This window comes from Anomalospiza imberbis, chromosome 6, assembly GCF_031753505.1.
Source record: "Anomalospiza imberbis isolate Cuckoo-Finch-1a 21T00152 chromosome 6, ASM3175350v1, whole genome shotgun sequence".
In the NCBI taxonomy this organism is placed as follows: domain Eukaryota; kingdom Metazoa; phylum Chordata; class Aves; order Passeriformes; family Viduidae; genus Anomalospiza; species Anomalospiza imberbis.
Genome location: NC_089686.1, coordinates 22,799,821 through 22,824,323, shown reverse-complemented (window position 1 = coordinate 22,824,323; position 24,503 = coordinate 22,799,821). Strand labels below are relative to the sequence as shown.

The following is a 24,503-nucleotide window of genomic DNA, read 5'->3' as shown; positions in this document are numbered from 1 at the left end:
TAACCCCCAAGAAAAACATCCATGACCTTTCTTTAGGCAGGTTTCAACACAGTTTTTGCTGATCAGGCTTTGTTAGAGCATCCATGCTTGCTGTTGATTCAGAGTCATGGATCTCCTTGCCAGTGCATATTAACACAGACAAAGGGTTATGACTGTATGCATTGTGAACTCCAGGATCTTAGTGATTTTGGTGACAAGTAAAAGAGCTTCCAGGAAGAATGCATCATATCAAAAGAACTTATAGGAAATATGGATAATATAATTTCACAGTGAAATGTCACTGCTAAATAAGAAGTGGGTGCAGGGATTTGAGGGTCTCCATCCCAACCCTACAATGTGTCAGGCTCTGACATGCAAGAGACTAAGTTCCAAGTTCCATTTTAGTTTGTTTTTCTGGGGAGATGTGGGGTGTGGCTGCTTTTTTCCAGACTTCTGCACTTGTACTAGCTTCCTTATTGAGAATCTGGAAGCTGCAATCAAGGTAGAACTTCAGGGAAGGGAGAGGTTAAGAAGGATTGGGAGCCCAAGGGCATCCTGTCAGTGAGCTCTAGTTAGGAAACAGGCCTGTTTTGGCTCCTGCACTTCCTTCTCTCCCCAGAGCCCTGCCTGTCAGAAACGCCTTCCCACACACCACTGCTCTGCCATTTGCCAGAGAATTGCGGGGGAGAGGGGCTTTTCCTGTCTGTGTGCTGAGACTCAGCCAGCTCTCAGACTGTGGTTTTCTCTGGAGCCTGGAGCCCATTTGCTGTGGCTTTGTGTATTTTCCACCCAAGGAAGAACTGAGGACAAACTCAGTGAAGGGCACTGCTCCCAGGGGTTCACATGGAGGGCTCAGCTCTTCCCCTTATCTCCTATCACTGATCTCTAGATGTCAAATTACAAGGTTATGGTATTGCCTCTGTTCTGGGAATCTGACTGACTTTGAGGAAAGACAAAGCAGAACTCCTAGCAGGTTGCTCCTTTCTGAAGAGAGTTTAGCAGTCTGCAGAGCTCCCATAGAGGAAATATTCTCCAGTCCCTGCTTTGCCAGGCCGTTGCTCAGTTCTCCAGTGTCTCATAACATGCAGATCCTTTTGTTCCCTGTGTCACATCTCCAACATGCTTACTCTCCCACATGGTATAGGAATAGAAATATTTTCTGTTCCCTGATATTACTGGGGATTTCTGTTTTGTCAGTGTTGGAGCTTAAGTTCCTTTTTCAGAAGAAGGTGCTGTAGGAACAAGGTACCCTAGAGCTTTTCTGTTATTCCAAGCACCTACACAGTTAGACCTAATAGTAGCATTGTATCATCTTCCCTATAACCTTTCTCTTTCCTAGAACTGTGTCTCAATCCTACCTCCCACATAAAGAATAATTTATCAAGATAATGGCAGAAAGTCAATGTAATGAAATCTTCGCTTCTTTGTGGATAGAAGCCCACTTCAAGATTAAATTGAGGATTTGGCACCCTGTTTTTTAATCTGGAATAGTAGAATTCTGTGGCATAGTGAGGTTGTCTGCCTTACTAGAAGCTAGTCCTGGTTTCCAGGGGCATAAAATTCACTGACTTAACAACTTAACTCTTTATGTGTGGGACTTTCCCTGGAGCCCTGGGGTTGCCTTCACCAGGCAGATATTATCCCTCACAAAAATCACCCACTTCCATCAGCATTCTCAGCAATATTCACAGAGGTAATCACCAATTACTATGGGATGTTTTTCTTTTTTTACCCAGGCTGTTTCTGCCAACTGCTCACAATCCAGCACCAGTTCTATATCTGTGCCAGCTGGCTCTGATGCCCGCAAGACATCAAATGCCACTTCTGGTGGCCAGAAGGCAGCCAGTTTGGACAAAGTGATGCCATCCCAGAGTACAGCTCCTCAGCTGTTTCCAAAACCTCCGACAAACCACAGACAGGCAGTGATCAGAAAGGCTGCAGCCCAGAGGATATCCAAGTAAGTTTTATCTCTTCCATCCACAACTGGGAGTTGGCACTGGTTCCCCTGAAAATGAATATTGGAGAAGAAACTGTCTGCATCTGACTCTGACAGATCTTTTTGGCTGTGCTGTCCAGGATAAATCTCAGAATAACCTGAGGTGTACATACTGAAATAAGCATTGCACTGTGTTGTAGTTGTGTGTTTCATAAGGATATGGAAGGTAACTGTAACAGCATACAAAGGTAAGGACATAGAAACTGTCAAATTGATTCCAGAGTGGGATTCAGTAACGTAAATACCGGGTGCTAGTGGCATTTTGGATGCCCAGGGCTATTCCATCTGACTTCCAGCTGCTCTTCCAGATGAGTAGAGGTCTTCTGTAGTTCTTGTGTTGTATCTGTCAGTCCCATGCAGATGTCTCAAATAACTTGAGAGCACCAATTAAGGTACATCTATGTTTAGGCACTTAAGTCACTCCCTCTGTCTAATCTTTGATGGGGGCTACAATCTAGAAGAGGATGCCAAAAAAAAAAAAAAACCAAAACAACACCCAAAAAAAAAAAAAAAAAAAACACCAAAACAACACCCCAAAAAAGCAAACAAAGCAATTCAATACCTTTAAGAAGATAATCTGCCCCTGAGCCAAGTTTTCCCATAAATTTAACACACCATGTTGGATTTAGGCCTTCAAGCACAAGTGTTTATTTAATATGAAATGCTTATATTGTGCCTGCTGTAATGATAGCTTTTCTCATTAAATGTAGAAATCCTTCTTTTAACTTTTAGTAAGCTTTTAGTTAAATAATGCTTGCTATTCTAAGGTAAGTGGATGGATTTGACAGTTATCTTTAAAAACAAATGCTGTCTTTAGAAACAAACAAAAATATTCACCATGAAATTTTGCTTACTTATTTTAAGTTTCCTTCTTTCCATTTCTTGGTATGTTTTCTCTTTTGTGTATTATGAGAAAATGAGAGCAAGACTTCTGGGTTTTCAGCTTCCTCGACTCTCTATTTATCTCCTCTTAAGTGGCAGAACTGCTTTAGTCTAAATCCTTCTTCAGGTTTTCCCTCATATATCCTCAGACTTGTTTCATCCTGAAAAACTGCTTTCATAACTTCCTTCCTTGTACTTACTCTACAGCCAGAAGAGTTTTAAAGCTTTCAGAGCAAGCTCCTGTGAGATTTCCTGATTCTGTTTTCACTTCCTGTTTAAAGAGAGAAGTTTTAGCTTTAGATTACTGATGAAAGACACCTCATGAAGATGTAGTCACTGTGTGTGAATCAAATCTGGAGCTGCAAGGCATATTTAAGGAACTTGGACAGAACTACTTTAGGGAAGTTTGTGTATTTGCTGCCTGTACTCTTGCTATCTTAAGAGATAGCACACAGAGTTAATCCCCCAAAACTATTTAAAAAGAAAACAAGATGTTAGTAAATTTTGTCAGCTCAGCAAATGCAGATGTGAGCACCAGGTCTGGCAGGTATGCTCTGGTGGCTTTGCTATCTGATTTCTTTCATGTTAGGTGGCTCTTGTTAGTACAGGTGACAGGCTGTGTCAGTGGGTTTCTCTGCTGGGCAGCGGGGATGTGTATTTGAAGATGCCGGTGTGCTGTGCTCACTTCTTGGCAAAGGAAATGTTTATCCTTGTGAGATGGAATTGCAGCTCCTTGGACAGACTTGACTTTGCTGCATTTTTGTGGTTTCTGCTCTGTGACAGGCAGGAGTGTGGGAAAACCGGAAAAAGTTCAGCACCAAAAATGCACAGAAGGGGGAAAAAAAGCAAAAGATTCCTTTAGAATTTCAGAAAAGTAATCCAAGTATTGAAGGCTGCAAGGAGCCGCTCCGGAAATATTTTCCAAGTTGCCTTTCAGTCTCCAGCACAAGGCTCCAAACCCATTCTTGCCATTCATGGGATCTTGCAGTAACATTTTTTCACTTACATGGAAAACAACAGTGCCTAGCTGTATTTCCAACACACTGAGAGCTGATCGTTTAAAAACTGCTATGTCTCAGACCAATTTAATCCATTCATTGTTGTCATGAAAAGACCAGATACACATCTGCAGAAGAGAGTGAATGGAGATAAGCCTCTGTGTAAAAGGAACATGGACTAGAGGAGAAAAAGATGTCTTGCATGCTTCAGCCTGTTATCTACAGTCCCCAATAATTTGTACAGGGTATTTTCAGAAAAGTCCAGTGGTAGAAGCTCTACTGTGTGCTATAAAAATCTATTTAAGAATCTAGACAACCTTCTAATCACCTGGTCTCTCCTGATGTGCTGATTTTTTCTGGAATTTTCTTTTGAATTCTTTTCTGATTTTTTCTTTTATTTCAGCCTGTTGTACCTTGTTCCTCCTTCCTGAACCCTAAACACTTTCTCATGTAAATACTTTCCATCTTTTGAATATTCTTTTACTTGGAGTAACCTAATTTTGCTTAGACTTGTTGAGGTTTTGTTAACCTCAGATAGTAGTTCTATCTGCCAAGTCCTTAATTGTCTTGAATTTACTGTTTTTTCTTCAGTTTGTCAGAATGCTTGGAGTGTGGCACCCAAAATTGTACTTTTCTGATGAGACTACCATGTCCTTAGGTTATGATATGGCAAATATCCTTCTCCATAACATCTTTTGGCTGCTTCATTTGTCTGTCAGGTCACATTTTGATTTGCTGCCTTCTCTCACTCTCTAATATTTCTTGGCAGTTTTTCTGATATCTTTCCTCAAAGAGGATCTCAGGGCTATGTATTATTTACAGAAGACTCACTGAAACGAATCCCATTCTGTTGTTAAAGCTCTCGTGTCTCTTTCTTCCCCCATATATTTCAGTAAGCCAGACCTTATTTCTGTTTGCTCTTGCACTGCCTGGCTTTTGTTTCACAATTTAATAAAGATCATCTCTTTCAAGTTGTTTCTAGAATTTCTCCAGAGACAGGACTGTGGTGACAAAACTAAAATCAGCTTTGTCTCTTTGACTTATCTCCTCCTTGCATGCGTTATCAATTCTCTCCAGCCAGCATACATGGCTTCCAGAAAAGGAAGAAACAAGTAGAAAACTCAACTACAAACAGAATGAAATGCTAAAGATGAACATTACTGACTAATTCAAAAACTGTCTAGTAACTTGGACACTTTCCTGGTTGAAACATAAAGGAAAAAAGTAATGGAACAGCCAGACAATTCAGTCTTGTCTTTTCAGTTCCTGGCTTCTCTTGTTTTTGTAAAAGGTGGTAGGTTGACTTTATAGTGGATTATGTCCAAAGCAGACTCCTTGCTTAAACTAACAGAGTGGAAAACTGGGGCCCGTATTAAGGTGTGGAAAAAGACTAACTGGGAGAAATGGTTTAGTATGCAGCTCTATGCTGAAATATAGTGCCATAAAAGGGTCTCACAGGGCTCCATAGTTTTGATCAAATGTGCTTGTATCACTAATAGATAGTTTTTGAACATCTAACACAACAAGCTCTTTTTTCTTTCCCAGAGTCAGACTGGGTCTTTCCCACTGCTCATGTTGCCACTACTATTGACAGGTCTGTGAACCATGAAGAGACCTGCTGATATTTTGAGATAGAGATCACAGACACAGTATTTATAAGCAATGGAATGAAGCAGATGTTCCCTGGAAGCAGTATTTGGTGTATAGTCTTCACATTACAGATGACAGCATGCAAAGTAGAAAATTACATTAGCTCAACTGTTCACAAGAGTGAACTGGTGGTAGATGAAAAATCTTTCTGCTTTTAGGAATGCCTAAGCCGTAATAAATACACATTTCTGTGCTATTGTTCACATAGTAACTTCTCAGAAACCTTCTCTCTTTGACAGTGTCAAGAAGAGTAAGGCTTTGAGCAGCCTGTGAACAGAACCATCAGTCAAAGAAAACATCTCAGAAAAATTGATCTGTCAATATTAGACCACTGTATATAAGCAGAGGAAATGCTAGGTAGGGAAAAGGAGCCTATTGTTCAGGATGTTATCAGTGAGAGATAAGATCACCAAGTTTACCAGCAGTAACATTACAAACTGTTGGGGATATTGATCAGCATGGCATAATTTCTTGTACTGAGCATCTCTGTAAATATCATAACAACTCTATTCGGTAAGCCTTTCAAAATAAATATTCCTTTCAAGTCCCACCACTACAGAAGAAAAATCTTTCTACCATGTTCTCTTTTGTTTTATATGGTGTCAGCAGTAGAAGAGCAAAAATTCTTCTCTATTGTAACTAGTACAGAAATAGGGTAGAGGGGATCCATTTCTCTAGGGTTCAGGAAATCTGTCCCAGAGTGGGGAGGAGGTCTGACTGCAGTTGGACACAGAAGTGGCCAGCTTTTCTAGGATCCACTGGCCAAGCCTAGCAAATGTGCTAAAAGCAGATGATTATCACAGAGCAAGGCCCTGTAAAACACTCTGGCTCTGTTTTGTATCCTGTCTTGCCCATGTGTGAAGTGTCTTTAGTGAGCCAGGTACATCACACACAGAAACTAAGTGCCCACTGATAAGAGGACAGGCAGCAGAACATGCATCTAACAGTTACTGGAACCCCTTTGACTGTTCTGCTACTGCTGTACTGCAGCACACTTGTTTTTTCAGCTCCTGAATATCTGGGTTATTCAGGCTGCCTGACCCTTAGACATTTTTGGCAGTAAAAGCAGTGCATCTGAGAGACATGCCTTGATTTAACACCCTGACACAGCTGGGCTCACTAGACCCGTAGTTCGTAGCCCTTGGCTAGCCTCAGATCATACACACAGATACACATGCAGGGGTACCCCATCCAAGAACAACAAAGAGGAACAAGCTTCCCTGCCTCTGGGTCTTTACATCTTTTGCTGTCCTCTTGTCAAACCTGGGCTTTTGCGATGTGAATGTGTTAGTGTCAGATCTGTCTGGTTCCACTGGACCTTTAGATGCATCTGTAGCATCCCAGAAATATGTTGTTAAAACAGAGGTGTTAAAATTCAGTCAAAAAAGTATTTATCTTTCACCTGTGGAACAGAATTTACAGTCCAAGGCTGGGCAGTTGAATGCTAGTGTAGTACCTAAATTAAGGAAGCCAGTATCAGTTTTGAGGAGGAGTTAGCCATATAGGAGATAGAAAAGAGCAATGACAGATATTTAAATGGAGGGGATAGTTGGGACTGTTTTTGGTAGTATTGAGTAAGAAATGGTGAACGTAACAATGGACCGGAGAAGTGGAACATAGCACTGGAGAAGTGGAAGCAAAAACAACAGAGACATTGACAGTAGGAAACTGAGAAAAAAACAGTAGGGTTTTAGCCAATCCAAGGAGGAAGAAAGTGGAAAGGGATTACCTCAGTTTAAACAGTGAATATGTTCTGGCACTGAAGCTTTCATCAGGACAGCACAGAGAGTATGAGGAAGTGATCTTAGCATGGTGGGAGATGCCAGGAGCTGAGCTGAGAATGAGCTCTCGGAATGAGGCGACTGTTGAAACTGCAAGAATCAAGGTACCCAACGTTGTGGGTAGGCAGAGAAGAAGGGCAAGTCTGTGGAGATAAAGAAATTCTCTGAACAATAAGGTGGAAGAGTGACTGTTCCCTGTTTTGCTTGTTTATTGTTGTACTTGCTGGCATTCTTGATTGCTTTTTCAACTACTAGTCTTGCATTCTACTTACAGAAGGGTGAGCTAAATTTGGCTGTCAGTTGTGCTGTGTTAACAAAGTGTGCAAGCTAATTATGAGCCCAGAACCTCTATGTAAGAAGCATAAAGATCCATCTGGATTCTCAGCTTCCAGAAAGACCATGCAATATCAGCCAAAAAAACCCCATAGATACAGATCCAAAATTCTCTCCAAGAGACAATAAACACAGAAACAGGCACCTCATTTGACAATAGCATTTCCAGTTAAAACTGACTGAAGTAAGGGGTTGTGGTATGCAAATGTATCTACATCCCTCTCCCTTCATGTATGGACTCCAATTCATTTCACTGAAATCCAGTTCAAATAAAATGCAGGCATCCCTCACAGACCTTTTAGCTGTCAGAAACACTGGGGTTTCTGGCACCTTGCTGACCTTGAAATCTGGAAGCAAAAGGTTTCAGATAAAACCATAGACGTGTTTAAACAGTGAGTAACAGTCAATTAGTTGCCAGGGCATCCCATGGGGATTGGGGATCATGATGCTCTTCAGGGGAAGAGCAGCTGTAACACTGCAGAACTGAAAGAGTGAAGAAGGACTCTGGCAGAGATGAGTGCACACAGAAAAGTCTGTAGTGATCAGAAGTGAGTTGGGCCAGAAGGAAGAACAGCAAGGAAGAATAAGGGAGGAGAGGACAAACCAGGAGTAAAAGGATAATTGTATAGATTTTTAAGGACAGAATAGATGCCTGCAGCTGTATAGCTTGCCCTTCTCTTGTGAGTAGACCCAGTTTTTCTGTAGGAGAACATGGTCTCAGTTTGGTAATAAATCTTTCCGAGTCAGAGTGCACTTGTAGTCTACAGAGTGTAGTTTTGCTGCGACTCAAAGTGCTGAGATCAATGCAGAAGGATTTGCAGAAGGTATCTGCTTGAAGAATGGCACTGGATTACTGAAAATTAGATGCATCCCGTGTGTCTTAGTTTGCAAGATAAGTGAGAATCTTGGCTAAATGAGTTCTCTCTGCTGAGGCAAGATGCAAAGACTTAACTCTTGAATGTAGTATGTTTTGACAGCATGTGCATTTCTGTGCAACAGTTGCTTAATCGCTTTAATTCAAATCATTGGACTAAGATGACCATAGCATTACTAGTTGCAATGTATGTTGGTGGTCCAGTACAATTTAACATCTTCTTTATACTCCAGAATCAGCTTCCAAGGCATATGAAACAATTAAGTATTTTAGTCACATTGAAGTTTCCCTGGTGGCTTGACTGTTCATTTTTTTTGCTCTGCTTTTTGGAGTCAGTTACAGTCACTGCCTTTTTCAAACCATGTTCAGCACAGCTTCATGGTTACAGTCCCAGTGAGTTTATGTAAACTCGTTTTTTTTATTTGAGACTTCTATTCTTTCTTGCTGTATCACTTACCTCTGTCTAATTTTATGGTTTTACCTCTTAGGTTGACCTCCACTGAAAAGCAACTGAATGGATTCCAGAACAGCCTCAACAGTGCTGCACCCTGTGAGCCAGGGATGTATTCCACAGGTGAGTGACAGTGCCAAAGACCGTGAAAGTGGGGGTGGGTATGCTGGGATGCTTTCATCTTTTTTCAAGAACTGGCAGGGAAAAAACTTATCAGCAAGAAGAAACACAGCTGCCTCCTCTACATGTAGTGGTTCCTAGGTAACAGTCTGGGTTCAGCTGTGCAGGGAATTTATACCCCCTGGGATTAAAAAGACTAAACAGAAGGGAGCATAGGCTGAGTTTCCTAGAGTTGGAAGACCCCCTTAAAATATGGCTGGGGAGGGAAAAAACTGCCTTGGCTCAAGTGGTTCCTTTTTGCTTTAGACTTTGGCTCAAGATGCTCTCTTGTTTAAGCTTGGCTGGTAATAAAGGGCCAGGACATTCTTTACATTTTTCTTTGGTCTTGCAGAAAAGCTCTTAGTGCAGAAAGACATAGCTGGGACTTGTGAATCAGCTACATAGTGAAGTCAAGTAGTAGACATGAAAGTATCTGATAGAAAATCACTGGGAGTTACAGAATCAAATCTTCATCTTTCTCTAGTGGCTAATTATTTCAAACAGGTTTATCTGCTGATAAGTTCTCAGAAAATGAGGACCCAATCATTTATGCAGGCCTATTGGCAGGTAGAGCATAGTCTTGTAAACCCATGCTACCTATGGCTCACAGTAATTTGTGATAGTGCTGTAATGGAATATGTGGACACATTATGTTCCAGAATGCTTTGAAGAATTGTGTTTCTGATCTTCTGTTTTGCAATGGAACTGTGAAAACATGACTTAAGTGTCACTAATGCACTGATCTCTGTGTTTTCAGAGACTGAAAGAAAAGTTTGTGGAGGGGTTCATCTCTTGCATATTTATCTCTGAAACTTAAAATATGACATTTCCTTTATTTATGTCAGTGATTTTTTTTGCTGATCCTCTAGCACAAACATTCAGCTAATGCACTTAACATAGAGTTCCAAACTGCCTCCCACACTTACCACCTGCCAAAAACTCCAGTTATCCTACCAGAAATTTTATAGGGTGAATGGCCACAGTTTATATAAAACACCCTATGGTATACTGGAACATGACAGTATACTCTGGCATATAATGGGATTATCCAAACAAATAAAATTATGTCCACCCTGTATTATAGCTGACCCTGTGTATAGCTGAATCAAAAGTTTTGGTCTACTGTATAGTGCAATTTAAGTGTTTAGTACAGTATATAAAGCAAGGTTACAGATAAATTTAAAAGTAAATGTAAAAATGAAGTTCTCATTATATTGACAAAACTGGTTTGTTGAGTGGACTTATATGAAGGTGTTTGTGTGCCGGATTCTGCCTTCTTTTTCACATTTTCAAGAGTTACAGTTACAGTTGCCACCCTGTAATTTTAACCTTTCCAAGAGAATCTCTTCATCTCCTCTGGATACTGTTGTTATGTGTGTCCATGATAACTGTAGGTAGCATTTTGCTCTCCTTCCCCATTTCTGTGAATACCTACGCAGTGCATGCATGAAGATGAATGATAATATTAATGATGGGATGCAATAGCCAGAGCTGAGGAATAATAGAGGCTAGATAACAACTGTGAAGTTCAGGATAGTTGTAATCCAGTGAGAATTGAGAACTTCAGCTCACGTTTCCTTTTGTAGAGCTGGTCTAGCTGCATTGTGCTAAACTGCCCTCTCTGCAGCTGAAACAAAGGGTTACCCTGCTATTTAACTAACAGTATCAGGGCTTAGGTAAAGCCCAGGTTTGGCTAGGGGTACACTAGTAGAACCATGGTGGATGGGTCACTCAAAGCTTCCTTTCTGCTAAAAGAGGTACATAGCTCCAAGAAGAGTGCTAAGTATTGCTGTGATTAAACTAACTGGAGCCAAATGTTTGTTCTTGGAAACTGGGGAATGATATTTTCTTCAGCTTTGCACCAAGCTACTGGTATGTGTCAGCGGCTGTTGTGCCCAGTTTGTGTCTCTGAAACTACTACTCTCACAGTAGTAGTCCTTGCTGCAGGAACAGCTGTTTTTCTTCTTCACTCTCTCCATTGATTGCTTACACTAGGGCCCCGATTTCCCCTCAGCAGCAGTTTACTTGGGGTTACTGTTTCACATGTATTTAGTATCTTAGATACCAACTGGAGAGGTTGGACACACAAGTCATAAAGCAAATCACAGAATAAACTGCACGCATTTAAAGATAGAAGGCTGTGAAAAGCTGCAGATATAAAAGAGGAACCAGGCAGGACTTGTGTATAAACACATACACACAGATGTTCGAAAATGTCTGAGAAGCTTGAATAGGCCTTCTCCTCTAACAGCCTATCTGAGAATAGTTATGGGGCTTTGTGAAGAAGCATAAAGGTGTCACGAGTCATCCTTGCCTCAAGCCAGGATGTTGCTCAATGGAAGAGAGAGTCAGGCAGTATAGAAACTTTTAACTAGACTGTCCAGAAGACAGTTCAGTAGTGGTTAGTGCTGCAATTGTGATGTAGCAGTTGTAGACACTGTTGTGCAGTGGGCTCAGGCTCTCAAGAACAGATCCTCTGAAATAAAAGGGAAAATAAAAGTCAACGTTTCTGCAAGGTAGCTCAGGATTCTGAAACAAACCACCACTACAATGAAAGTGGCCTCATCCTCATTTCACAGAGAGGCAGGAGTTGTGGGAGCTGTCTGTCACTGGTGTAATGAGAGAGAAGGCAGAGAGACTCATGACTCTATACAGACAGGAATCTAAATTTGAAAGATAGCAAATGGGGGTTATTTGTAGTGTCTGAAGAGACAGATTCTTAGCAAAAATTTTTGGAAGTTTAGCAGGATTTATTCTAATAAATACTAAGAATTACTACCTCTAGGGAGCATGTAAATTGCTTGTGACCTGAATTTTCACTGAACACTCAGCCACTAGTGGGTTTCTGAAAATAGAGCCATTATCACATTGCTTTTTATATTCTGTTTTACTCTGAGGGTCCCTCAGCATGACACTGATTGTTTTGTGGAATTCAGCAATTCAGTTAGCATTATTGAAATGGAGTGCTTTTGAATTAAGGAACCAGTTCTCTTTTCAAAGTCTTCTTCAGAGTATAGCTTGCTAAGCAACAGCTAAGTACTGTGGTTGGTTGTTGAGGTCCAGGTTGTCTTTAGGAGGCTGTGCTTGGTATATAGAGGCTGTGCTAGAGTTCAGATGATGGTCAGGCTGGTCATTTTTGTTTTACTATATATTTTAAGAATATAAGGTGTATAGAGATATTTTGCCATGTTTTGCTGGTTTGTTTTCCTTTCCTCTCTAGTGGCATTAGGTAAATAGCTATGAATTTGTTTTCTTCAGAAAGTGAAGGTCTAGAAAAAAAATATGTCATTTTTCCATCAGAATTCAGCTTTTGAACAAGCTGGCAACAAATGTCAAGCAAGGAATTTTTGTGGTTATGTGTTGATCTCAAAGTTAGAAATTATTTCTATTGATTATTTTTCATTTTTGAAAATGCTAACAGAAAGGAGGTTTTGGGGAGACCAGAGGATGAAGAGCACTTTATGAAAATACAACAGCATAGTCCCAGGCAGCTTCTCTGTTTCTGAATTGGACTCTTGTCTGCAAGAGTCTGGAGATAGGAACAATCTGAAAGTATAGTTAACCCCTCAGTGCAGCTGTAGAGTAGATGCTCAAGTTGATTTTATTTGGTTTGGTGTGATACCCAAAGGCTGACAGCAACTGTTGAGTTGCTGTATGAATGATACCTGTGTTCTTTAGGCTTTTATCCTTCATTTGCTGCCAGCTTCTTGAGAGTTTGTGACATTTTTATTTTAAAAGCTTTAGGAGACAGAACACCTCTGGAGTTCTGTTTTGCTATGACAAAAACATAATGTACTAATAAACTATATAATTACAAACATGAATCATTAAAACTGTGCAAGACTGATGGTTCCAAACTTGACAGGACCTTCATATTTCCATAATCAGACTGATTAACAGTAATGCAGTTTTATTGTACTGATGTTTATATTACTAGTATCCACATAACTTGTCCACTGTGTTTGCTGAGAGGAAAAAAACCCATAAGAATTAGAGGAGGTTAAAATTAATAATATGCATTTCAGGTTTGACAGTGAAGACTGCTAATTCATGCGAAATCTTGGATCTCTATCTAGTCTGGTTGAAAACATGAGCCTAAAGCTAATTTATTTGTATTTTAGTTCTCTGGAAAATACTTGATGCAGAAAGTGAGTGTCAAAACTCAGTCTGAAACGAGGATGAAACTTCTTGAGCTAGTTGGTATAGACTTATTTCCCATGATTCTCAGTTTTGCAGCTGTGCTTAGTTGCAGGGTGATGAACAGTTGTTTATTTTAGACATTCACCTGCCCCAGTATCTGCATGAATGCCAAGTCCAGAAAGTATGCAACTCTTTGCAATAAAGTGTGTTATCATCTGTGTAAGGGCTTAAAACTGCACCCTGAACTGCAAAGAGACTAGAAGAATATGGGGATTAATAAAATGGTTTGGATCTAATCCACATAGAAGACCGGCTGCTATTCTTAATTTTTTAGTGATATCCTTCTTTAGGCTCAGGTGGAGAGCAGTGTCTGAATGCCATCCAAATATTGTAGGTGTGTAAGCAGAGTGGTCCAGTATGGAGCAATGAATGGAGCCTGCTTGTAAACTAGTGACAGTAACGAGCCTTTTTGTACTCACTCTTCTCACCATCTAGCATGCTCCAGATTTTTTCATTTTACAGAAAATCTACAAGTAGACTGTGTATTCCCAAAGTTTTTTATATCCAAGATTATTGTATGGACCTTCAAAACAAGGTCATGTTGTTATATGTCTTGTTATTGGAGACCTGGAATTAGAGTTACCATTGGAGATGCTAAGACTGCCTGTTGCCTACCCACTGCTTGAACATTATTCTTGATATGCAGCCTCTTTAGATTCCTTTAGCAGGTATGCAAATGTACAAGTTTCTAAATTGTCCTGGTCCAGGAAAAAAAAAGGCAAGTAAACACAGCAGGCATAGAAACAAGACACATACAATTACTTCATATTTTTTTGCCAGATCTAAACAAATAAACAAAAAAAAAAAGTATGGAATTTGGAGATTCTTTTATCAGTGAGAATGTCTCAACTCTCTTGGAGCATAAAGGGTGGGGATGGGATGTAATATGTACTGTTACCACTGTGCATGGCCTGTGTCAGTCTTCCAGCCATTTGTTACAGTGGGGTGGAATTCCCAGCTGCCCAGCCTTGTCCAAGCTTCCTCAGCTTCTGCCAGGTTCCCTGCAGCCTTGGAAAGCAGTAGATTGTTGAACACCGATGTGTTTATTTTTATGTTGTTACCACATTCCCAGGAGGAACCTTGACTATGATTTCAGCTGGTCTCACCACACTGTCCAAATCCTTCATCAGGAGCAGCTGGGAATAGAAATCACTCAGGTTTCTACACAGCACATTGCTGGTACGCTTCCTCCTTCTCAGTAATCCTGTTAATTCCAGTCTTCATTTGCCACCCTCCTGGTTCTCTGTGTTGTTGCTGTGACTGACTGCACAAATGGTCTTCACTTCAAAAGATGACCTTCAAATGGGCACCTCAAGTAACCTCTACCTCAGATTGTTTTGAAGACCCAGGCACAAGGTATCTTATGACACAAAAGAGCAACTTTTGATGTCATTACTTTTGACCTCATTACTTATCCTAGTAATCCAACTATCCAACTAGCCCAGGAATGGAGTCGTGATGAGCTCTTCCACATAAATCCTTTCAGAACCACCTGTCTGGCTGGGAAGCTCTGGGTGGATCATTGAAGAGGGAGCTCCTGTGTGATATCCAGCGCTTTGCATCAAACTTTTCTGGTGCAGTCTCTGGCCCTGCATATAGCCTTTGTTAACAGCAGTTCTGTCAGTATCTCTCTGTAATGGTGTCTCCATGCAGAGAAAGGATCATTGAGAAACAGAATTAGTCCTTTTTATCATACTTTGGAAAGCTGGGCTTGAGTTGAATTCTACTATTGTGCCTCCCTTTTTGGGAGGGCAAAGAATCAGTTACAATGGAGGATATTTAGTTGCACATTTGTTCTTATAGTTATCTTCCTAAAGCCATTGGTTTTGTTATGCATCACAAAAACATCCTGAATAATTTCTCTCTTAACTTTTGACTTCCACAGTTTTATAAAGAGAGCACACAGGAAGGGGGTAAAAATAATTTCACTCCCTGCTTTAGTTGATCAATCAATCCAAGGTCAGATAATGACACACAAGCCTGTCGTACCAGATGGGCCTGAAGGGAAAGCAGAAGGGTAAAGAGGCTTTCTTTTTACCCCATTTCTTAGTACTCTTTGGAGGGGCAGGGAACTATTATCTTATGATTAACAATGAGCAAATATTGATGTTTTGAATCAGTAACTTTAAAATAGATACAAGTTACCAACAGGACATGACTATGTTTGAGCTTACCCAGTTCTGAGAAAAGTGTATGTAAGACTCATTAAGTCTCAACAGAATATAAAGTGCTGCCAGAAGCAGCATTCCAGGCCCTTCTCAGAGGATAAGATAATATCCAGCTCAGCCATCGCCTCTCAGATAGAACTGAGGATCAGTGTTCACTTCTCATCATCAGAAATGACATTTATTCCTTAACTTTGTGAGAGCAATCTGCCTCTCACATCTTCACTCAACCTTTTGCCTTTCTCTTATGAAAGGAAGAAGCTTTTTCCTGTTGCTGCTGATCTCATGCCACTGAAAGGACATTCCACATCTCAGGACTCTTCCTGAGAAAGCAGGAGAAAATGGAAAGAACAGTCTTTAGAGTCAGCTTCCCTGTCTGAGAGCTAGAACTCAGCTTGAATTTTAGGAGCCTTTGCATCTGACAAACTCAGAAGCAGGATGAGTGATGACTGCAGGCAGTTGGTGGTTTTGCCTGACGGGAGGCTTGGGCATTGCTTGTTCTCAGTAGTGAGGTGATGGTGAACTGCCTGTGGTTCCTTGCTGCGTTGGAAATGTCCTTCAATATCAGGTGTGCAATGACCAGGAGAGGTTATATAACATTGTGGCTGCTTCTGCCTCACATCTGGTCCTTTGGCATTAAGCTACCTATAGAGGGGATGATTTTGCCCATCCAAATTGGATTTTGTTTTAATCTGGCACTGTTTTATTGAGGCTAAAAATAGAAGCCAAAATGTGTGTGAATAGGCTAAAACATATATGTGAAGTTATGAAATGAAATGTGGGGAAGAGCCAGACAAGAGGGAGCCACAGTGAACCCAGGAGTGGAGAGGTGAATAAGAGAAATCAGAAAGAAGGCTGTCAAGTACAGAAGGGCATTAACAGTTGGGATGAGTGTGTGGTAAGTGTCTTTAACATGGAGAGCAGGAAGGCTCATGCTGACTTCCACTGGTATTTCTTTACTTGTCAGTGAGTCTGCTCACTGCTTTTTTATGCAGGAAGACTTGTCTGGAATACAGTTGTATATACTGTTCATGACATACACATCACACTTCCCACACACACTCAGACATCCACGCCTCCCCACCCCCCAAGAAAATTTTCATGACTTGGAGCTGCTGCTTTCCCTTGCCTTCCTGGTTCAACAAGTCGGGTTGAAATTGTGCTCAAAATATGGGGGAGGGAAGGCTGGCTTTCTGTTGTCAGCTGTCCTGGCTTGCTAGTGTCAGTCACCCATAGATAATAAATAAACCCCATTTATTTATTGTCTTTCTTAGTTTTACTATATATTCTCAAGAGAATGCTGGACATCATTCTAAGATCAGAAATTCACTCTGGGATAAAAAAAGAAATCTGAATTTCTGGGATAATCTTAGCTTTTCAGGGAGAAAGTAAGTTCCTGCTTTGAACACTAGATTCAGGAGACTTCAATAAAGCTGCTCAGTTCTCCCACAAATTTTCTGCAGGTAAGATGAAACAGTCCAAACTAGCTGTAAAAAATATTAGCATGGGCTCCTGGCCCAGTACTGTCACTTAGCCTTGTGCTCGTCTCTGTCTTATTCCTGCAGCTTGGAAGCACAGTAGCTTAGGTGCTGGTTTGTGAGCAAGGCTATGTACATCTGTGCTGGGAAAGTCTATATGGCAATGAATTTTAGTGTGCAGCTCTCTCTTAAATGACTTCATGCAACTCCTTTGATTTTCTTGTGACTCAGAATCGTATCCATAAAAAGGAGATAATCCTTTTCTTCCCACTGTTACTGTTCTGAGTTTTTGAGGTGCAGTCATGGATGACATAATAGTGTGTAAACATGTGGACAGACATATGGGCAGATACTTTGACACCTCATGGCAGGCAGAGAATAAAGGAGGCTCATGCTGTTGTATATGGTGATTCACTGCAATGACTCTTCATTACTGGAGAGAATGAACCTTTAATGTTGGCTTCTGTCAGCAATGAGCTCTTTTTCTGTTCCTGCTACTCAACCATAACCTCCATCTACTCAACTGCAAGGAGGTGGAATGTTCACCAGTAGCTTTGGAATTATAAAACTTCAGAGCATTATATACATTAATATTTATGAAATTACTGAATTGGCAACAAGCTGCACTCTTGATAGGAACTTACATATTTACTTGTAGACATAGGAATGCCCCTTTCTATACTGAGCCTTCGAGGTAATCATAAAGAACTCAAGGAAAGTGATTTTAACCCAGTTTGTGAGAAAAGACAAACTGTGCTATGCATTTCTGTAGGAATAGGAAGGCTCAAACATCTTCAAAACAGGAAAATGAGGTTGAAGTTGGCTGCCTTCTCTCATGTGCCTTTGTTTCCTTAATTTCAGCATATTGCCAAGGGGTACGTTTCTGGACTGGTATCCTGCCTTAATGCACATGGTTGACAGTATGGTTCCTAATTCAGTTTTCAAATTTTCTGTGCGGTGACATAGCTGGCAATTCCACTTTCTAAGCATCTTTCCAGATCCTCTGTGCTCTGTGATGTTTGGCTCTATGCTGGACTTTCAAGGAGAGTGAGTGTATTTTCTTTAAATATAGCGATATTTTTAAGAAACATTGCTCAACAAATGTCGCTCATGGTTAGGAGCAAACTGATGTGCCAAATACACGGGACAAGCTTTACCTACTAGATTAGCTGTAAAATGCAAGCAGTCCAAAATAAACTTGGTACTTTTTCTAAGTGTTTTCGTTTTTTCTTTTTAAAGGGCTGTCTAAGGATGTTTAAGTAAAAGAAGTGAAGATGACATTGACATTTTCCCATAATGTTCCTAAATAGTAAAATGCTACAGTATGTAGAAGTCAAAACTGTATCTTTATAATAATTGGTGGGGGGGGGGGGGGGAGTGGGGAGCAAAATTCCATATTCCCAATTTGTTTCTTTTTAAAGATCAGCCTTTCACACCCCTAGCTTTCCTGCAGCAAGGCCCTCAGCATTGTTGGACTGGGGAAGTCGACTCCCATGCAAACAAATGAGTAAAAGACCCAAAGAAAGAGATAAAGGATACTGATAGGGGAGAAAGATTTAGAGGAAGGGTGCATGGGAAGAGATGAATCACATGAGTCAGAAGCAAGACTGAAGAAGGTATTCTGGTGCTTGAAAGGAATACCAAGAGTACTTTTTCACACAGTAGCTTACTAGGTTAGGTTTTGTTATACTGCTCTGTGATCTCATCTGTTGTGGCAGAGAGATTGTGTGATAGGGACACCCAGGTTTCTGGTGATGGCTGAGATTTGCAGAGCAGTGCATCAGTTTTCCCCACAAAACAGTCCTCCATGATTACTCAAAATATTTGAGTAAAAAAACTTTGTTTTTTTTCCCCAGCTTCTGCTCGCAAAGAAGGATTAACACAGAACTCCAGGTGAGGAATCCCAAGAGTTGCTTCAAATATGGGACAAAGGAAGAAGCAGCAGCAGTGACTTCACACCATCACATTCCCATATCAGGCAAAATGAGAGAAGAGGAGACCTTGGTGAGAGAGCAACCCCCTGAAAAGAATATCTAAACATCTGTGAAAGCAGATTGTGGTGATACACCCGCAAGCTGAGGTGAATGAATGCTTCTGAGAGCTCCTGCTGCTGAGTCTTTGTCCCTTCCTTCCATTTCTTCCTGATCACTAACTGTGAGATCTTTCTGTAAGACGAGAGATCTTTCCTGCAGCTGTTCTTCCTAATGTCCAGGTTTGAACATAAAGTCTCAATTGCTCAGTCGTTTCAATCTTTTCTAGTCTGGTAACAGCCAAGATTCCATGCTTTCATCACATCAGCAGAGAAAAATATTAGAACATGTGACTGGAGATGTCTGTGTTGGTTGCCATCTTGAATTTTGGCACAGAGCCATAGAAATTAACAGTTTAAATAAAGTAATTTCATTTTTTTGCTTTGGTTATAATTTCAGTTATTAATTGACATGCCCAAAATATTTGCTGTTGTTATACTGGACAGGATTTTAAATGTGTCTTTGTTTCACTGTAGGACACTTGTATTCTGTGTGGCTTATTTTGTATTTTGATTTCTGTTTGTTTAGACTTTGTAAACTTTTTAATTGGCTGATGTTTTCAGACCCAGGCTTGAACCCTAAGGCCCAGGTGGCTCTTATCAGTTGCAGTAGTGTCTTGGTGAAGCACTCCAGTTAAAATTTGCCTAGTGTTTTGAAAATTAGTTTGCTTGTGCTAGAAAACAATGTCAGCAGCTGGAAATTGTATTGGAGAGAAGATCCATCCATCCTTAAAATGAACAGGAAGCAGCTTCAGCTCTGGCTCTTTGTTGGTGCCAAGTTAAAGGAAAACTCAGTATTTTGCAATTTCTGCCTTGTCCAGCAGCAAGGGGTGTGATTGCTAGTTCTCAAAGGTTAAAAAATGTTCTATTGCTTGTATGAGAGTCTTCAGAGATTGGATTCAACATCCTGTTTGATGTCTTTTCTTACTCCGCTTTCCCCTGTCTTTTGTAGTTTGTATAGTCAGTGTTAAGAGATCATTCAAATATGTTGACAAGTAGATAGTGATCAACCCAAAGGACTGATAAAAGAAACTGCATCAGAGAGGGAAGGTGTTTTCTCTTGAAATTATTACGTTCATGTTCACTCTTGAATTCCACATATTTTCTGTCACTCAAGACCAGACGAATTGTGAGAAAGTTAAATAATTATGTTTGTACCTTATTAGTTTCACCATCACTCACTTCAGGCATGAATTCATAGGACAGAACATGCTTTTTTCTATTTCTGGTACACTCACACATGTGACACACTGAATACTTCACTTGTCTGAAGTGCAGCTCTCTGATACAGCTTTTCTCTTCCTTAGCTTATCTTCCATTTCCATTAGTCACGATCACGTTCGCTTTCTTCACATTTTTGTTGGCTCGTGATTAGTGAAAGTTTAGTTGCAGAAGTTGTTACTTCAGACTTGTGCACATTCTTAGCTGCTGTGGGCTTCAAGATCTTAGGTCTGTCTTCTCACAGCTATGCATGGTATTGGCTATCACCTCCAGCTCGGTCAGAGGGGCTATTTCCTTGTGAGATTGAGCTTCAGTAAATAACAATTCCATTCCTTTCTTCCTCCCAAAGGATCTGAGTTATCCTTATTCCACTGGGTATTACGTACAGGATTGAGTAGCTGTAGGATGTACATCCTTATGGACCTCTGATCTCTCCTTTGGCTCTCTAGCTTGTTTGTTCAGGTTATCACAGCCACTGCTGAAAACTGTAGAGAGGTTTGTAGGATCAAGATTTAGTTAGCACAGGAAAGGTGATCGTCTTACAAGAATCATTGTCAGAAGTGACATTCTTACATCTTTGTCAAGAAAATTACCAATTAGTGCTGGCTTATTATGAACACAGGTGAATTGTTTTGTCAGCTTTGCCAGTCTCACACCCACTCATTTTGGGATAATGATTTGAACTTGGTTACAGACATTTTTCCTGAACTTCTTTGCATTGCATGTTAGATACAGCCAACCCCCACATCTATAACTGTGATGACTTAGTAGCAGTATATTAAATATCCTGTTTCTGAGATTTTTTTAAATATTCAGGAAAATGCACAGTGCAGTCTAAGACCCTTATTTTGAAGGGATGAATTTTGTCAGGAGCAGTGAGGACTTGCATCCTTTTGCCTGAGAAAATTTTTCTCCTGCTTCCAACAAATAAAAAAAAAAAACCAACCCAGGAGTGTCAAGACTGGTCCTTTACCTGAAGCCAAACACCTATACCTTGAATTCCTATTTATTCTCAGGATGTGCTCAGCCAGAGCATCAAATGATATAGCAGTATTTTTTTGTCTTGAGCATCTGCTGATCTCATCTCTGAATACAAATGCTGATACACTGGGAACATGTGCAATAGAGAATCAGGAACAAATTCTGGAACAAATTGCAATTCCAGGCTCTTATTTCTTCCATCCCCCTGTATTCTTCAGCCTGGAGTCCATATGTCTTTGTGCATGGTGGGTAATGTATACTGAAAGGTAGCATGTATTTTGTCTCTTTGCAGCTCTGCTGCCTCCATGTCTGTCCCTTTCCATAAGCCTCTTAATGCTGCAGTTAAGAGATTCAGTGGGGGAAGCATAGGACTGTTTCCCACCTATCTTGGGAGAGAAGGCAGTTTACAGGAAGTGTTTTCTACTACAAAGGAGGGAAGCAGAAAAGTAAACCATTTTGGATATATAATAGTTGCACAAGGGGAGTACAGTTATATGTTGTTTTGGTTTTGGGTAAATTTGGGAGAAAACCTCTGGAAGGAGCCCTTAGAAAGTAAACTCTTACGACTCTTTTTCTACTTGGCTTGGAAAGAATTTTTTTAGAGAGTAGTGGAAAAACCTGTTTATTGAACTGGTAAAGCACTTCTTAGCTCAAAAAATGAACAACACTATATGACAAAAACTCTTTTATTACTTTGAAGAGATGACAAATTTAGAAAGTCTCTTTTGGGAGTGTTTGCGCAGTTATCAGTCTCCGGCACTGGGGATGGTTGCTGCAGATCACAAAATGTAGGTTTTCAGTGGTTTTGGGTGTTTTTCAGGTCTTAGTTTGGAGTAGGTTCGAATGGTATGTAGGAAAGGGAAAGAAAAAACAGTTTAGGGAAAAAATTGGACTGCTTAGTTAACTAATAAGCAAAAGTAAAAGTAAGGGTAAAAGTAAAAAGTAGGAGTGAGAGCAAAGTGGCAGTAAGTAAGCTAGCAAGCAAGTAAGCTTTAGGTTTTTTTAGATGCAGACTATGGGGGAGGTGAGTGTGGTTGTTTTTTCTCTGTCTTCATCAATGGTTCTGTCAGAAGTGTCCTTCCTCACTGCAAGACAATTATTAATAGAAAGCCCCAACAATCATTCAGCATTTATCTCTGTGGTGACAGTGAATAATGTAATCAAAGGATCCCCCTCTTCGGTGATGTTTGTATCACTTCTAAATTACAGAGCCTGTTCTAGTGACAGAGAATCGGGCTTGTTAGGCTTGAAAGCAATAATGTGCATATCAGAGTCCTGGAGGCTGAGCTAATGAAGAGTTCATACAGCATTTTGTGCTGTGTTTTAGGTGATGAGCATACCACAACATAAAAATTAAGGGCAGGGATATTAAATTCTCTCCTTTCCAGAAGAGCTGACTTGTGCTCAATAAGTGAAGTATCAAGTTTCCTGTTCACATGTTTTATCTTGACCTTTAAAACAGCCTCACAAGGCATGTGAGTGCCATCAATGGGAGATCATGTTGTGACCCCAGACAAACCACTTAGTCTTGGATGCCAACAAGATAATGCTGAAATTTCTATTCTCAAGACTGGGTATGTTTTTGGACAATCATGATTTCTTGGAAATGCTCCTCACTGTGATGCCTACAAGGTCAACAGATGTATCTCTGATACTCGTTTACCAGTAGGAATCTCAGTGCTGTGCCTTTTCCTCATAACAGATACTCTCCCTGTGCAAGGAGTTGAATGGCTGGCAGTGTGAGACCATTCTTCTTTACCCGAGGAGCTCATTGATGTACAGATGGCTTTACAGAACATACTTGGATTCTCAGCATGCATTCTCTAAGGCCTGTACCTTGTACTAATACAACACTTCCTATAATTTTGGATTATTTGCTGGAAACAAAAGTAGTCTGTCTCCCATTTTATTTTTTAAGATTTACTTGATAAAATTGCCAAAGACATTTTACCTCAGTCAGTTCTATGTTTGCTGATAATCCTGGGCTCACTGTTTGAATCTGAATGGGTTATTTGCTGGTGTTTAAATAGTTGGATTTTTTTGGTTCCAGTAAGTGGCTGATCAATGCTCCTTATTATTTCCTTTTTGAACACATTATTCTCATAGTTCTGTCATAGGTTTCTTCCAAAAGAAGCTTCTGAGCTTTACTTAAATCTGGGGCTGGGCTTTTTTTTTTCTTCTAGAACCTCATGTTTCTAGAGCTGAGACATCCTTGTTTACACCAGACATCAGAAGAACCTTATTTAACGTTATAGAACTGAGATTGCTTATACCAACAGCTTAACATTCATAGTTTCCTTCATGCAGAAAGTGGTTAATTGGAAAAGAGATGAGCAAGGGGTATGTAAGGGAGAAGTTGAAAAAGGAGTAATAGTTCACAATCATGCCCACTAAAAGTAGGAGTATCAAATGAAACTAATAGATACGAGTTTCAAAGGAAAAAATAAAAAAGTCGGGGGAGATAGCAACTTTTTTCCCTCAGTATGTATTGGACTTATGGAATTTCTTGGTACAAAATGTGAATACAAAAAAGAGTATGTGGTTGGAAAAGAAAAGTAGGCAAATCCACGAAAAAGTATTATGTTAGGGCATATTAAATAATAAAACTGAAAACCAGGAAGTTTCTAAGACTTTTCAAATTACTATTCTGGGGAAGTCTCACAATGGGCTGTTCCAATTTTAAACTTGTGCATGAGGCATGTGCTGCTGACTTCTGTCCCACAAGAGGTAGGCTAGGTTGTCTTGCAGTCTGACTTTGTATGGGTTTTTGAGAGTTTCAGTACAGATTACTAGAACAGCCAGGACAAAGCTACTTTCATGACAATGGCATGTTCCACCAGAATTCATCCTGTAGTCCTTGATTTGTCTCAAGAAAAGTGTCTGTTGCTGACATTTGCCAAGTTGTCACATGCAACTTGTGTATACTTTCACCTGGCTGGGCACTATATATTGCAGAGGCTTTCAGAATGATGAAAGTTTTATAAGCACATAAGGGACACCAAGATCCACCTCTAGACAAATTGGGATTTTGGAGGAAAGTAGATTGCTACATGGAAGTCATCCATAATATGATCCTTGTAAATGGTTAAACATGTAAATATGGAAAAAAAAAACCTTTCCACTAACTGAAGCTTTTAAGTTATCTTATTCATACACATTTCACTTGCCAGCTTTGTTTTCCAAAGAGCTTGAGTGCAGAGCACCTTCAAGGTGAATGTGCACAACCACAGCATGTCTTAAGGAACCTGGTAACTTGTTCCTTCCCACTTGGTAACACTGCTGTCCTTTTCCAAAGAATGAAGTTTCCCTGCTGACTTAGATGAGTA

At 40.3% G+C, this 24,503-nt stretch overlaps 1 protein-coding gene across 8 annotated transcripts in view; it reads left to right on the top strand.

Annotated features, from left to right (window-relative positions):
* The window catches only part of TTLL5 (tubulin tyrosine ligase like 5), a 123,692-nt gene extending 104,337 nt beyond the window's left edge, over nt 1-19,355 (top strand). For 3 of the 8 annotated variants that reach the window (XM_068192795.1, XM_068192794.1, XM_068192796.1), the window contains 3 exons: nt 1,716-1,936; nt 8,982-9,067; nt 18,803-19,355. In XM_068192795.1, the coding sequence (XP_068048896.1) occupies nt 1,716-1,936; nt 8,982-9,067; nt 18,803-18,843 (348 nt within the window). In that variant the 3' untranslated portion in view covers nt 18,844-19,355. Of the gene's footprint in view, nt 1-1,715; nt 1,937-8,981; nt 9,068-18,802 lie in introns of those variants that run through there. The other 5 variants (XR_010999913.1, XM_068192797.1, XM_068192799.1 and 2 more) reach the window with 3 other exon arrangements.
* The last annotated feature ends 5,148 nt before the right edge of the window (nt 19,356-24,503 follow it).